At 42.7% G+C, this 13,066-nt stretch overlaps 2 protein-coding genes across 5 annotated transcripts in view; one reads left to right on the top strand and one right to left on the bottom strand.

Annotated features, from left to right (window-relative positions):
* Window positions 1-5,896, bottom strand: part of FBXW2 (F-box and WD repeat domain containing 2) — a 32,175-nt gene extending 26,279 nt beyond the window's left edge. For 3 of the 4 annotated variants that reach the window (XM_033237630.1, XM_033237631.1, XM_033237632.1), the window contains exons 1-2: window positions 5,770-5,896; window positions 5,565-5,673 (exon numbers count right to left, since the gene is read on the bottom strand). Coding sequence is in view for 1 of the 4 variants with exons in the window: in XM_033237633.1 (XP_033093524.1) it covers window positions 5,306-5,381 (76 nt within the window). In the remaining 3 variants the exon portion in view is untranslated. Of the gene's footprint in view, window positions 1-5,305; window positions 5,534-5,564; window positions 5,674-5,769 lie in introns of those variants that run through there. The other variant, XM_033237633.1, reaches the window with a different exon arrangement.
* Window positions 5,773-12,641, top strand: LOC117098751 (putative UDP-GlcNAc:betaGal beta-1,3-N-acetylglucosaminyltransferase LOC100288842). The gene is made up of 3 exons (XM_033237634.1): window positions 5,773-5,905; window positions 8,842-9,029; window positions 11,309-12,641. Exons 2-3 carry the CDS (start codon window positions 8,955-8,957, stop codon window positions 12,410-12,412), a joined length of 1,179 nt encoding a protein of 392 aa, XP_033093525.1. The 5' UTR covers window positions 5,773-5,905; window positions 8,842-8,954; the 3' UTR covers window positions 12,413-12,641.
* The last annotated feature ends 425 nt before the right edge of the window (window positions 12,642-13,066 follow it).

Raw genomic sequence — 13,066 nt, 5'->3', positions numbered from 1 at the left:
GATTGGTGTGTGTGACTTATTCCTTTTGAAGTCTAGCACATGCTACATGCATCTTCATAGTAATAGATTTACCAACAATTCATTATAAAACAGTGTATTTTATAATGCACCCCTCCCCCATCAAAACCATTATAAAACAATTTCCTTAATGAATTCCTTAATACATTCTATTTGAGTACTAAAATCACAACAGCAAGCACCAGGATGTGACAATCAGAAACAAGTTTCCTGAGCAGTAACCTGAGACACTGATTATCATGGCAGGCACAGCCTGTCACCAAAATCATAGAACTGACTACTTGGTTTTGCAACAGATGTTCAGATGAAAAGGTTTAGGGAAGAAAAGTAAGCAGGTGTAGTAAGTTATCTGCCTCAGGAATTCTGGTTCTTCCAACTTCTTTATGGCACTGCCTGTTTGTAACATGAATTACCAAAGACCTTTTTTGGCTTTAGTCTGTTTTTATAAGCCTCGTATGAGGTAGTGACAACTCTTAACCACGTGCCCCAGGGAGCCATGAGGGCCCTGGAGGCCTGCACAAATAAAGCAAATTAATAATCCTTATGTTTATAAAACACCAAAAAATAGACATTATAATCTTCACTTTACAAATGAGGAAACCACAGGTTAGAGAAGGTATGTGATTTGCCTATGTTCACAGGGCTCTTAACTGGATGCCAGTGTTCTCAAGATCAGGGTACCAAGCTCTCTCTCTGAAATAAGTGACAACCAGGAGAACCACGACCTAGTGGTAAGATCTAGGGGTAGTGTGTCTACCCATTAGACTATTTTCTCCTTTAGGAGAACGACAAATTGCTCCTGAGCTAACTGTAACAAATAATTTTTTTAAAGTATCCTGCATTAGTGTCAACTGGTGTTAATTCACTCTTAATGAGGATTAAACTAATGAAAGATAACAAAAAAATAACCAGTAAAAACTATCTTTCTCAAGACTATGTGTTGATAGATGTTAATGCTAGGTGATGGGTACATAGGGATTTATTATTCTATTTCCATATATTTAAATATTTTCACGATTTAATAAAAACTTTCCTTCTGAATACTCAGTTTCTCACGAGACTGTCATATTAATTTTAAAAACATATGTCCAAATTAATGTGAAAAAGGAAAGTTAATTTCTTTCCAGACATATCACCTAGATCAGGTCTACACAAAAAGCAAGATCTCATCTTCCAACTTTATTAATGTAAGGTGAGTAAAATCGTGAGTGTCCAATATCAAAATTGGCAATAACATTCTTAGACAAATAAGCAGTCTGATTTATTAGCAGAAGCAACCAAACCTTGCAATGACATATCTGTGAATAGTTTTGATTTCTGGAACTGTGACTAGACTTCAAGATAATACTTCTGAAGCCAAAGTTTGGGCTAGAAAGGATTTATTAATTTGTATTAAAAATGTACTTAGCTGACAAAAAATAATCAGACGGCTAAAAGTTTTATCGACTTATCACGCAATAACAAGCCCCCTCCTTCCTCTAAATCCTAACAATCCTCTTATCTATATAACATTTCTTCAAAATCTCTACTTTTAAAAAATAATTTGCAACAAGACAAAGCAATTATCTTCTGTGGGCATCTGCATACTGTCACAATAGCTAGTTAATTAATATTGGTCAATTAAAAACACACACCAAAACACCTGCTCTGGAAACATTTTAACAGTGAAAAGTGCGGTGTGGAACGCTTCCTCCATCACATCTACATATACACACATACACACATGTGCTGACACACATCTATTGTAGAAATGCTTGTATTTAAGTGAGCTGAATTGTTACTCAAACGGCTACAAGGCAAATTTAGAATACTCATTAAAATCTTATCAGGTTCCCACCATTCACAAATATCTAAGAGACATACTGTAACATGCCAAATTCACATGTATACCTATGTAACAAACCTGCACGTAGTGCACATGTATCCTAGAACTTAAAGTATAATTTTTTTAAAAAGCCAAATTAATGTGCCCATGACACCGCTAAAGATTATGGAAGAAGCTTTTTCAGAGAGCACCTCTAAAAAGCTCAGCCATATCTGAGATTTAAATATTCTCCTGGCCGGGCACGGTGGCTCAAGCCTGTAATCCCAGCACTTTGGGAGGCCGAGACAGGCGGATCACAAGGTCAGGAGATCGAGACCATCCTGGCTAACATGGTGAAACCCCGTCTCTACTAAAAAATACAAAAAACTAGCCGGGCGAGGTGGCGGGCGCCTGTAGTCCCAGCTACTCGGGAGGCTGAGGCAGGAGAATGGCATAAACCTGGGAGGCGGAGCTTGCAGTGAGCCAAGATTCGGCCACTGCACTCCAGTCCGGGCTACAGAGCGAGGCTCCGCCTCAAAAAATAAATAAATAAATAGATAAATAAATAAATAAATAAAAATAAATATTCTCCTAACTCTTAATAAAAAAAATTTTCCCAACTTTTAGATTGCCTTTTAAACAACTCAATCCCTTGTAGGATTGAGCAGTTCACCTCTGATTATTCTGAAAAAGGCATTTTTTTTCCCCTAAAAAAGCAAGTCTCACTAACTGCAGAATGCATTATTAAAAAAACACCAATTTTTCACTTTTCTAAAAGGATCAACTAACTTTGGAGGGGGCTTTCTAAGGTAACAGGTCTAAACTGGACTCTTTTAGGCAGCCTCTAGAAATATCATATACTGGTTGCACAAACCTCAGGAAATGGGATTTCAGTTCAACATGAGGAGCTTTTTTTTTTTTTTTTGAGACAGAGTCTCGCTCTGTCGCCCAGGCTGGAGTGCAGTGGCCAGATCTCAGCTCACTGCAAGCTCCGCCTCCCGGGTTTACGCCATTCTCCCGCCTCAGCCTCCTGAGTAGCTGGGACTACAGGCGCCCGCCACCTCGCCCGGCTAGTTTTTTGTATTTTTTTTTTTTAGTAGAGGCGGGGTTTCACCGTGTTCGCCAGGATGGTCTCCATCTCTTGACCTCGTGATCCGCCCGTCTCGGCCTCCCAAAGTGCTGGGATTACAGGCTTGAGCCACCGCGCCCGGCCATGAGGAGCTTTTAAATCTCAGCGTTGGCCGGGCGCGGTGGCTCAAGCCTGTAATCCCAGCACTTTGGGAGGCCGAGACGGGTGGATCACAAGGTCAGGAGATCGAGACCATCCTGGCTAACACGGTGAAACCCCGTCTCTACTAAAAAATACTAAAAACTAGCCGGGCGAGGTGGCGGGCGCCTGTAGTCCCAGCTACTGAGGAGGCTGAGGCAGGAGAATGGCGTGAACCCAGGAGGCGGAGCTTGCAGTGAGCTGAGATCCGGCCACTGCATTCCAGCCTGGGCGATAGAACGAGACTCCGTCTCAAAAAAAAAAGAAAAAAAAAAAATCTCAGCGCTTTCCAACAATGGAATAGCTCCCTCCAGAGTAGTTAGTTTCCCATTACCATGAACAGTCAAGGACAGTTGCACACAGAGGCAGAATGTGATACATGAAAATGCTTTGGAGGTCAAATGTTTTACTGATTCAACCACTTCCTATGTGATTATGGGCATGTCCAACTAACTTTTAAGCTTCAGTTTTATCATCTGTAAAATGGAAGCTATCATCCAACTCAAAGGGTGAAACTCAGAAATATAGCAAGGACATGCTTAGCACAGTGTACAGTCTAGGGGGTAAAAACTCAAATGGTACTTTTTGTTAGTTTTATTACTATGAATACCTGGCAGGAAAGATTTCTGTGACACTGAGGCTGGAATGAACATGACCACTAACATCTCTTTCGACCCTATCATCTTACCATAAGTTTCTCTTCAAAATACCCGGAAGAAAAACTCAAGGGCTCAAACTTACTAGGGGTTTAATTTGATAATTAAGAGCACCTGTTGGCCGGGAGCAGTGGCTCACGCCTGTAATCCCAGCACTTTGAAACGCCGAGGGGGGCGGATCACGAGGTCAGGAGATCGAGACCATCCTGACTAACACAGTGAAACCCCGTCTCTACTAAAAATACAAAAAAAAATTAGCCGGGTGTGGTAGCCGTCGCCTGTAGTCCCAGCTACTCAGGAGGCTGAGGTAGGAGAATGGCGTGAACTCGGGAGATGGAGCTTGCAGTGAGCCGAGATGGCGCCACTGCACTCCAGCCTGGGCAACAAAGCGAGACTCCGTCTCAAAAAAAAAAAGAAAAAAAAGAAAAGAAAAGAGAACCTGTTTATTGCAGGCTCTCGTTTCCCAGCAGGTGCCTTATTCTATCTACATTCCCTGCTGTTTGGCCCCCTTACCCCACGCCCCTACCTCAGAGTTAACATTCAACTTGCCCTCTTGCATTCAGTATCAATAATCACAAAGTGGGTCATGTAACAAAAAGACTCCTAAATTGGAAAAAGAGAGCCCGGGTTTGGTCTCAGGTTCTGCCATTAACTCCCTATGTTACCTTAGGCAACTCACATATTTATATTGGTTTTAAAGAAAAAGTACCATTGGTAAACATCTCATTTGATCTTCATAACCTCATGGAAGGTATCAGTAATGCCGCCCTTAACTAACATGAGGAGGAAATTTATGGCTCAAGAAGTGGAGTGGCTTTCCCAGAATGGCATAGGAAGTAGCAGGCTCAATATTTTGCCCAGTACCCATCCTCCCCAAACCTATACTCTGAGGTATTAGAGACAGGACCTTCTGAAAAACAGTGTAAATGTGTTTTCCCCTCCTCCTCCTCCATCAGAACTTGGCCTAGTCAAGAGTGAAAGCAACATAATTGTTAGTGTTAGAGGGGAGGAGGCTTCATTTCCCCCTCTTTTCTTATCAAGGAGTACAGAGGCGTTGAAAATGTATAACACCTATAAACTTACATATGCATAAAATGTATTCTGAATATTCAAGAAGCTGACAACCCTGGTTGCCTCCAGACAGAACTGGACAAAAGGAATGAGAGGTCCCTTTTTATCGTATATCTTTTAAAACTGAAAACCATGTAAGTATGATATACTATCAAAAGACAGCCTTTAGCTTTAAGGTGAATTTTTTAAAGCTTTGAAAGAATACAAATAATGTTTATAGAAATGCGTTCTGCAACTCCACTTGTTGCTGGGTGACCTTGGGCAAAACACTTCACCTGTCTCACGCCCTGTTTCCTCACTTGTAAAATACAGTCACGAAGAGCATTACCTACAAGGGCTTTTACGAGGGTTAAACAAGATAGTGCACGTAAAGCGTTTAGCACAGTACCTGGCACGCTGTAAGCCTACAGCAAATGTCAGTTACCATTTTTACTTAGCATTAATATTGTTATCTTTGCTTTACTTCAAGCAGCACCCCCCCACACACACCTGTTTTCACGGCATGCCCACAATTATGGCGCAGCACAGCTCTTTGTACTTCATAAACCACCTCATCACACTTCATCTTTCAAACGTTTGGTAGCCCTGGGACATCACTGTTAACTCATTTTGCAACTAAGGAAATGGAGGCAGTAGGAGGCAGTAACTCCGAAACCCTGTTTTCCCATTTCTAAAATCCAGATCCCATCAACCCATTCGTCGCTCCCAGGTCCCTTGCTCTCGGAACCGTGTTCCGCGCGGCACTGACCTGAGCGAGCGCCCCGGGGCCCGGGACCTCGCGCCGGGTTCACAGCTACTAGGCACGCTCGGGCCGCCAGAGCCTCGCAGCGGCCGGGTCCGCTCCGCAGCCATGGCGCCTGCAGGGAGAGAAAAACAGCCAAGGCGCGGCAGGTCAGCAGAGGCGCGGGCGCCTGAAAGTCCCCTCCCCGACCGGCCCCGCCTCGCATACAGACCTGGACCTGCGGCCGCCGCTCCCGGTCCACAGCCTCACTGGGGAGCGGCTTCCGGTGCTGCCTGCGTCATCTCCGCGCGTCCCTCAGCTCCGCGGCGCCCGACGGAAGCGGCTGCACTTCCGGTCCCCGCCCGGAGGTGGATGGTGGGTGGTAGGAGGCTGGAGGCCGGGAGTAGGGGATGGGAGGAGAGCGTCCCGGGAAGTTGAACGCTCGCTGCGCTGCCCTCACGATACTTAGGCCGGGTGCAACCTAGAACAGAGCTTCTTTTCGTACCGTACAGCCAGGTTTGCACAGCGCTTTTGTGTCGCTCCTCCAATCCGATCTTGCACCAGCTCTGTAGTTGGCTTTCTTATTAGCCTCATTTTCGGAGGAGAGGGAGCTGTGGCTCAGGGAAGTTGAGACGTGTCCAAATTGATACAACCTGTTGGGCACCTCTTTATCCCGAACACTATTCTAGGGGATAGGGTTCGTGAACAAAAAACGCAAAAATCCCTGACCGCCCGGGCTTAACATCTATTAGAAGGAGGAAGACAGATAGACTAAGTAAGGCATGTGAAAAGGAGAGAAATAAAGCAAGGTAAGGAAGTTGTTGAATGAAAAAAAAACAAGTGATGTAGATTTGAATGAATCACAACTTTTACACTCTGGCTATGGCCTGGTTACTTAACCTCTCAGACTTTGCTTCATCTGCATAGAAATTATAGTGAACTCCCAATCGGTAGGCTCTGAGGATTGAAGGAAATTAAGCATGCAAACCTTTTTGCTTCAAGAACTAAAACTGAGCTAAAAAATTCCACGCACTCTTAACACTTGTTGTGTACCATCGCAGCTCCCACAACAGCTGCACAAGCTAGTAACTATTATTAGGCCCATTTTTAGAGATGGGGAAACTGAAATCAAAAGAGGTTTAGGCATCTTGCCTAAGGTCATAGTAAATGGCTGTCATTGGATTTCAACCCAAACTGACTTCAGAGCACAAGGTATCCAATTTTTTTTTGTTGTTTTTTTTTGTTTTTTTTTTTTTTAGGCAACGTATCACTCTGTCGCCCAGGCTGGAGTACAGTGACAACGATCTTGGCTCACTGCAGCCTCAACTTCTCCAGGCTCAAGCGATCCTCCCACCTCAGCCTCCTGAGTAGATGGGACCACAGATGCGTGTCACCATGCCCAGCTAATTGTGTGTGTGTGTGTGTGTGTGTGTGTATTTTTGTAGAGGCAGGGTTTCGCTATGTTGCCCGGGCTGGTCTTGTACTCCTAGGCTCAAGTGATCCACCTGCCTAGGCCTTCCAAAAAGTGCTCGGATTACAGGGGTGAACCATGATGCCCAGCACACAAGTTATCCTTGTTTCTCTGTAAGGGTTCCTAAACCATATATGCATACATGCACATTCACATGCATCTTATACCAACACTGTCCAATAGGCCTTTTGCCAATGATGGAGTTGTTCTCTTGGTGCTGTCCAATAAGTCAGTCACTAGCCTCTTGTGGCTACTGAACACTTGAAAAGTACCTGATGTAAATGAACTAAATTCTTAATTTTATTTAATTTTAATAGCCACATGTGGCTAATGGCTACCATGCTTGATGGCACAGTCCAATAATATAACATAAACAATGACAAAGACACATATCCAAAGACAGTAGAGCATAGCCAAGGTTCCAAGCATCCTGACTTCATCTAGGATACTTGAAACAAGGGAAATAAAAATTGATTATGTGGGGTGGAAGTCAATTATGGTGTCCTAAAAGTAAGGTCTCAAGAGAGCAAATTTGATTTCCTAAGCAACAGGATGTCACTCTAGACTTCTAAGTCAGAACATGACTGATGACAGCATTATAAGACATTTAGGAAGACATGGATATACAGATTGGATACTCTCTATGAAAGGGAAGGCAGTAGCAGGGTAATCAAGAAAATCAAGCACCCGTATCTCTAGAGCAAACATTCTGAACCCCAGTACAGTTTGATGAATCAAATTGAAAAGTGCAGATGGAGCTGCCCCAGAGATAATATTGTTTGGACCTCTCATAACAAAGAAACCAAATTGTGCAAATTTAAGCCCAGAGGGGATCCAGAAGCAAAATTCATGACTATAAAACATGTTTTAAATTGCAAAATGGAAGTAATATTTAATTAGATACAAGACCTATTCAATTGTTAATTTCAGTATATGTAAAATTGTTAAGTTCAATATATGTAAAATTCCCTTTCATTTGAAATTTTAGGTTAGATTTTTTCCCACCTTGTAAATATTTTCAAGATTGTGTGATGATTGCTGAGAAAACATAGCTTTAAATATAAGAAGTTACTCCTAGCCAAAGAATTACAAAAGCTGTTGTAAATGGCTGTTGGATGTTGAAGGAAAGGATAAAATATAGCCTGCTATGAGAACAGAATGATCAGTATAATTGCTTGTGTGACAGGAACATGAAAATATGCTGAATGTTGTTTATTTTCTTGAAATAAACTTGCTGGTAAAAATGATGTTTGGGATAATTCCTACACATGCATGCTCCAGGAAAGGAGAAAACATCAAATGTTTAGTTTCTTCAATTCTGGCTAAAATGGACTATATGTTGTCTTCCATTTTGAGCTAAACTTGCCTGGGGGAGGTAGTTCAGATGACTTAAAATTGATTTAGTAAAGTGCTTGCATAGCTCATACTAGGGATTCTGAATCTTTCCCAATGAACCATACACCAGACCTCAGCAGATGATGTTTCTTTGGGAGAAAATAACACACCCACTACAGATGAAAAATACTCCTCTATGTCTAGCACAGTTTTTGCATGTGTATGTACCAGGGAGCAGGCATTACTGCAGCTGTTTAGTTTCTTGAGATGCACTCCAAAAATATAGGTTATATCTACTTGCGCAGCGATGCTGTGGAGAAGTGACCTGGGTAACTGTTCTTTGAATTTCCACACAGTACCAGGAACTCAGTATGAAGACGTGGGGTCAGTTTCATGAAGTACACAGGGTTGGAAGCATTTGAAGAGGTTTGCTTTTTCTATTCTTTGTTCTGGATTCACTCTAGCTGTAACATGATCAGCACCCACTCTCCTGTGCAGTCAGCAGGTATTCTAGGATCAAAGCTCAGGTTGATTGGCAAGAAACCTTATCCTCAAAGGTTGAGGCACAAAGTACTTTACCGCAATTGCTGTTGGACTGGAGTGATCCTGAGATGCATTTGGGCATAACTTGGCATCTGAACTCAATAATTTCTAAGACCCTGAAATTGCTCACAGGCAACATGCAAGTAAGTTTCTTATAATCTTTAAAGCATTTGATATCTAGTAAAATAGGCTTTGAGGAAGCTGAAACTTTTTCTATGTGTAAATGAGAAAATGGAAAGGAGTTCAGGTTATCATTGCTGGGTTTTTTTGTTTTGTTGTGTTTTTTGACAATTTAAAGAACATGGGGGCCAGGCGTGGTGGCTCACGCCTGTCATCTCAGCACTTTGGGAGGCCGAGGCAGGCGGATCACCTCAGGTCAGGAGTTTAAGACCACCCTAGCCAATGTGGTGAAACCCTGTCTCTACTAAAAGTACAAACATTACCTGGGAGTGGTCGTGCACGCCTGTAATCCCAGCTACTTGGGAGGCTGAGGCAGGAGAATCTCTTGAACCTGGGAGATGGAGGTTGCAGTGAGCCAAGATCATGCCACTATACTCTAGCCTGGGCCACAGAATGAGACTCTGTCTCAAATATAAAGAGAAAGAAAGAAAGAGCGAGCAAGGGAAGAAGGGAGGGAGGGAGGGAGGGAGGGAAAGAAGGAAAGGAAGGAAGGAAGGAAGGAAGGAAGGAAGGAAGGAAGGAAGGAAAAAAAAGAAAAGAAAAGAAAGGAGTTGTGATTCTCCAATGGTTAAAAGTGAGCTTTGGAGCTGGGCACAGTGGCTCTCACCTGTAATCCCAGCACTTTGGAAGGCCGAGGTGGGCGAATCACCTGAGATCAGGAGTTTGAAACCAGCCTGGCCAACATCGCAAAACCCCATCTCTACTAAAAATACCAAAATTAGCTGGGCGTGGTGGCAGATGCCTGAAATCCCAGCTACTCAGGAGGCTGAGGCATGAGAACCGCTTGAACCCAGGAGGCGGAGGTTGCAGTGAGCCAAGATCTGCAGCCTGGGAGAAAGAGCGAGACTCCATCTCAAAAAAAAAAAGAGTGAGCTTTGGAATCTGACCGATTTGAGTTCAAATCATGCTCTATCCTAACCTCTTACCCACTATGTGATCTTGGGCAAATTACTAAGCTACTCAGATGCTCAGCTTAATTATGAAAATAACCTATCTGAAAGGGATATTACCAGGGCTAAATGAGTTAAGACACATAAAATGCTTATCACAATGCCTGGCACAAAAGCAAGTGCATAATAGGAGGTAACAGTTATTATGGGAGGCTTTATTGATTGAAGAGCCAATGAAAAGGGATTTAATTCATTTAATATTCCCTGGCTCTGTTATGTTACAATTCTGCACACGCCCTTTCAGACAGAAAGTTTCCATCTGCATTGATGAGGTAGAGTAAGCTTGGCCTAGATCTATCTTACATCTCTGAAGAGGTGCTATGCAGATAGCAGTAATCTGTCCATATCGACGGAAATGTCAGATAGATTAGGAGACATTGTCTTTATTTATTTATATTTTTTTGAGATGGAGGCTTGCTCTGTCGCCCAGGCTGGAGTGCAGTGGCCAGATCTCAGCTCACTGCAAGCTCCGCCTCCCGGGTTTACACCATTCTCCTGCCTCAGCCTCCCGAGTAGCTGGGACTACAGGCGCCCGCTACCTCGCCTGGCTAGTTTTTTGTTTTTTGGTTTTTTTTGGTAGAGACTGGATTTCACCGTGTTAGCCAGGATGGTCTCGATCTCCTGACCTCGTGATCTGCCCGTCTCGGCCTCCCAAAGTGCTGGGATTACAGGCTTGAGCCACCGCGCCCGGCCAGGAGACATTGTCAAAACAAACTCTGATTCAGTATTAGATTGAATTGGAAAGTCATACTAGAAGAATGTAAATATTTGATAGTAGCCAGGATGCCATGGCTAACAAAAGCAGCCACTTCATGGAAAAATAGCCCCTGACTTTTGTAATTAGAGAAGAAATGGATCCAGGTGCTCCCGTTCAAGAAAGAACATCACGTATTTTCCTACAGGTTTTTATCACAATGATACCACTTGTTAAGTTATATCCATGTGTCTGTGTCCAATTCTTGGTAATCCCAATGTCCAAGACAGTGCCTTGTATATAGTAAGTAAGCAAGCTTTTTTCTAAACAAGGAAGAGAACAACCAACTAACACTTTACTCGGTGTTCACTTTGTGCCATATACTGGAATCAGCAGCACTGGAGAAGACAGAGACACGATGCCTGCTGTCCAGAAGACCACGATCTAGTGGAAGAAATAGATAATAACAATATATCACAATAAACACTTAAAGTAGAGTGTACTGCTAAATGCTGTGAGAGGTCGTATAGGGCTCAGTGAGGGCAAAAACAGGAATAGAGATGAAGCCTGAATGAACACTTGTCCTTTTCTTTTTTAGGTGACTTTCTGCAGACTTCGGACTCATCAGTGGTGTTTCATTCTTTTTAATGTCATCCTATTTCATGCCTTGCTTTTTGGGGCTGACTTTGTGGAGGAATACTTTCTGCATTCTTTGCCTTATATAGATATGAAAGTTCTTGAAATTAAGAATAAGGCAAGAAAATTGAACATAGAACCCCTAAGAAGTAATCTCTCCAAATATTATGTCCTGAGCCAGTCGGAAGTATGTAAATGGAAGAACATTTTTCTGCTGTCTCTTATCTTCAGTAGCCCAGGAAATGGAACAAGACGGGACCTCATTAGGAAAACTTGGGGCAATGTGACCAGTGTCCAAGGGCATCCCATTCTTACACTGTTTGCTTTGGGAATGCCTGTTTCAGTGACTACCCAGAAAGAGATCAACAAAGAGTCCCGTAAGAATAATGATATAATTGAAGGAATCTTCTTGGACAGTTCTGAGAACCAAACCCTGAAGATCATTGCAATGATACAATGGGCTGTGGCTTTCTGCCCTAATGCCCTGTTCATTCTCAAGGTAGATGAAGAGATGTTTGTCAATCTACCAAGCTTGGTAGACTATCTTCTCAATCTGAAAGAACACCTAGAAGATATCTATGTAGGAAGAGTTATTCATCAGGTTACACCCAATAGAGATCCTCAGAACAGAGACTTTGTCCCTCTTAGTGAGTACCCAGAAAAATACTACCCAGATTACTGCAGTGGTGAGGCCTTTATAATGTCCCAAGATGTGGCTCGAATGATGTATGTGGTTTTCAAAGAAGTACCCATGATGGTGCCAGCTGATGTGTTTGTAGGAATTTGTGCTAAGTCCGTTGGCCTTATACCCATCCACAGCTCAAGGTTTTCTGGGAAAAGGCACATTAGATACAACAGATGTTGCTATAAGTTCATTTTTACATCCTCAGAAATTGCAGATCCTGGAACGCCCCTGGCATGGAAGGAAATTAATGATGGAAAAGAATGTACACTGTTTGAGACATACTATGGGCTCGTTTCCTGCAAACTTCTGACATACCTTGACAGCTTTAAACGTTTTCACATGGAGACCCTAAAAAACAATCCCACGTATTTTGGTGATTAGGATTTCTTTAATTTTCCTTATGAGTCTATTATTTTAAAGTTACCTTCTACCTTGTTATGGAAAGCATCCCTTCTTTCTGTGTTTTATGTAGGTTCTCTGAATCTTTAATTTTACTTGCAAAGGTACAAAATGTTTTCTGTGCTCTGGTGTACTCAATTACTGAGATCTCATTTTAAGAAATTTAAGTTGGTGTAGCATGATTCTTTTCAAAATAAAATATTTCTTTCAGAAGAGAAAACATTATGTTTCATTGTTTGTTTTGTTTTTTGGGGTTTTTTGTTTGTTTGTTTTTTTGAGACAGGATCTGGCTCTGTTGCCCAGGCTGGAGTGCAGTGGCAGAATGTCAGCTTACTGCAACTTCCACTGCCTGGGCTCAAGGGTTCCTCCCACCTCAGCCTTTTGAGTAGTTGAGACTATAGGCATGAGCCACCATGCCCGGCTAATTTTTTTTTTGTTTTTTTTTTTGAGACAAGAGTCTCACTCTGTCACCCAGGCTGCAGTGCAGTGGCACTATCTTAGCTCACTACAACCTCCGCCTCCCGATTCAAGCAGTTCTCCTGCCTCAGCCTCCCAAGTAGCTGGGATTACAAGTGCCCACCACCACGCCTGGCTAATTTTTTGTATTTTTAGTAGAGACAGGGTTTCACCATGTTG

Source organism: Trachypithecus francoisi, unplaced genomic scaffold (genome assembly GCF_009764315.1).
Source record: "Trachypithecus francoisi isolate TF-2019V2 unplaced genomic scaffold, Tfra_2.0 Lachesis_group16, whole genome shotgun sequence".
In the NCBI taxonomy this organism is placed as follows: domain Eukaryota; kingdom Metazoa; phylum Chordata; class Mammalia; order Primates; family Cercopithecidae; genus Trachypithecus; species Trachypithecus francoisi.
The sequence above is the reverse complement of the archived record's forward strand: the minus strand, read 5'-3'. Positions and strand labels throughout refer to the sequence as shown.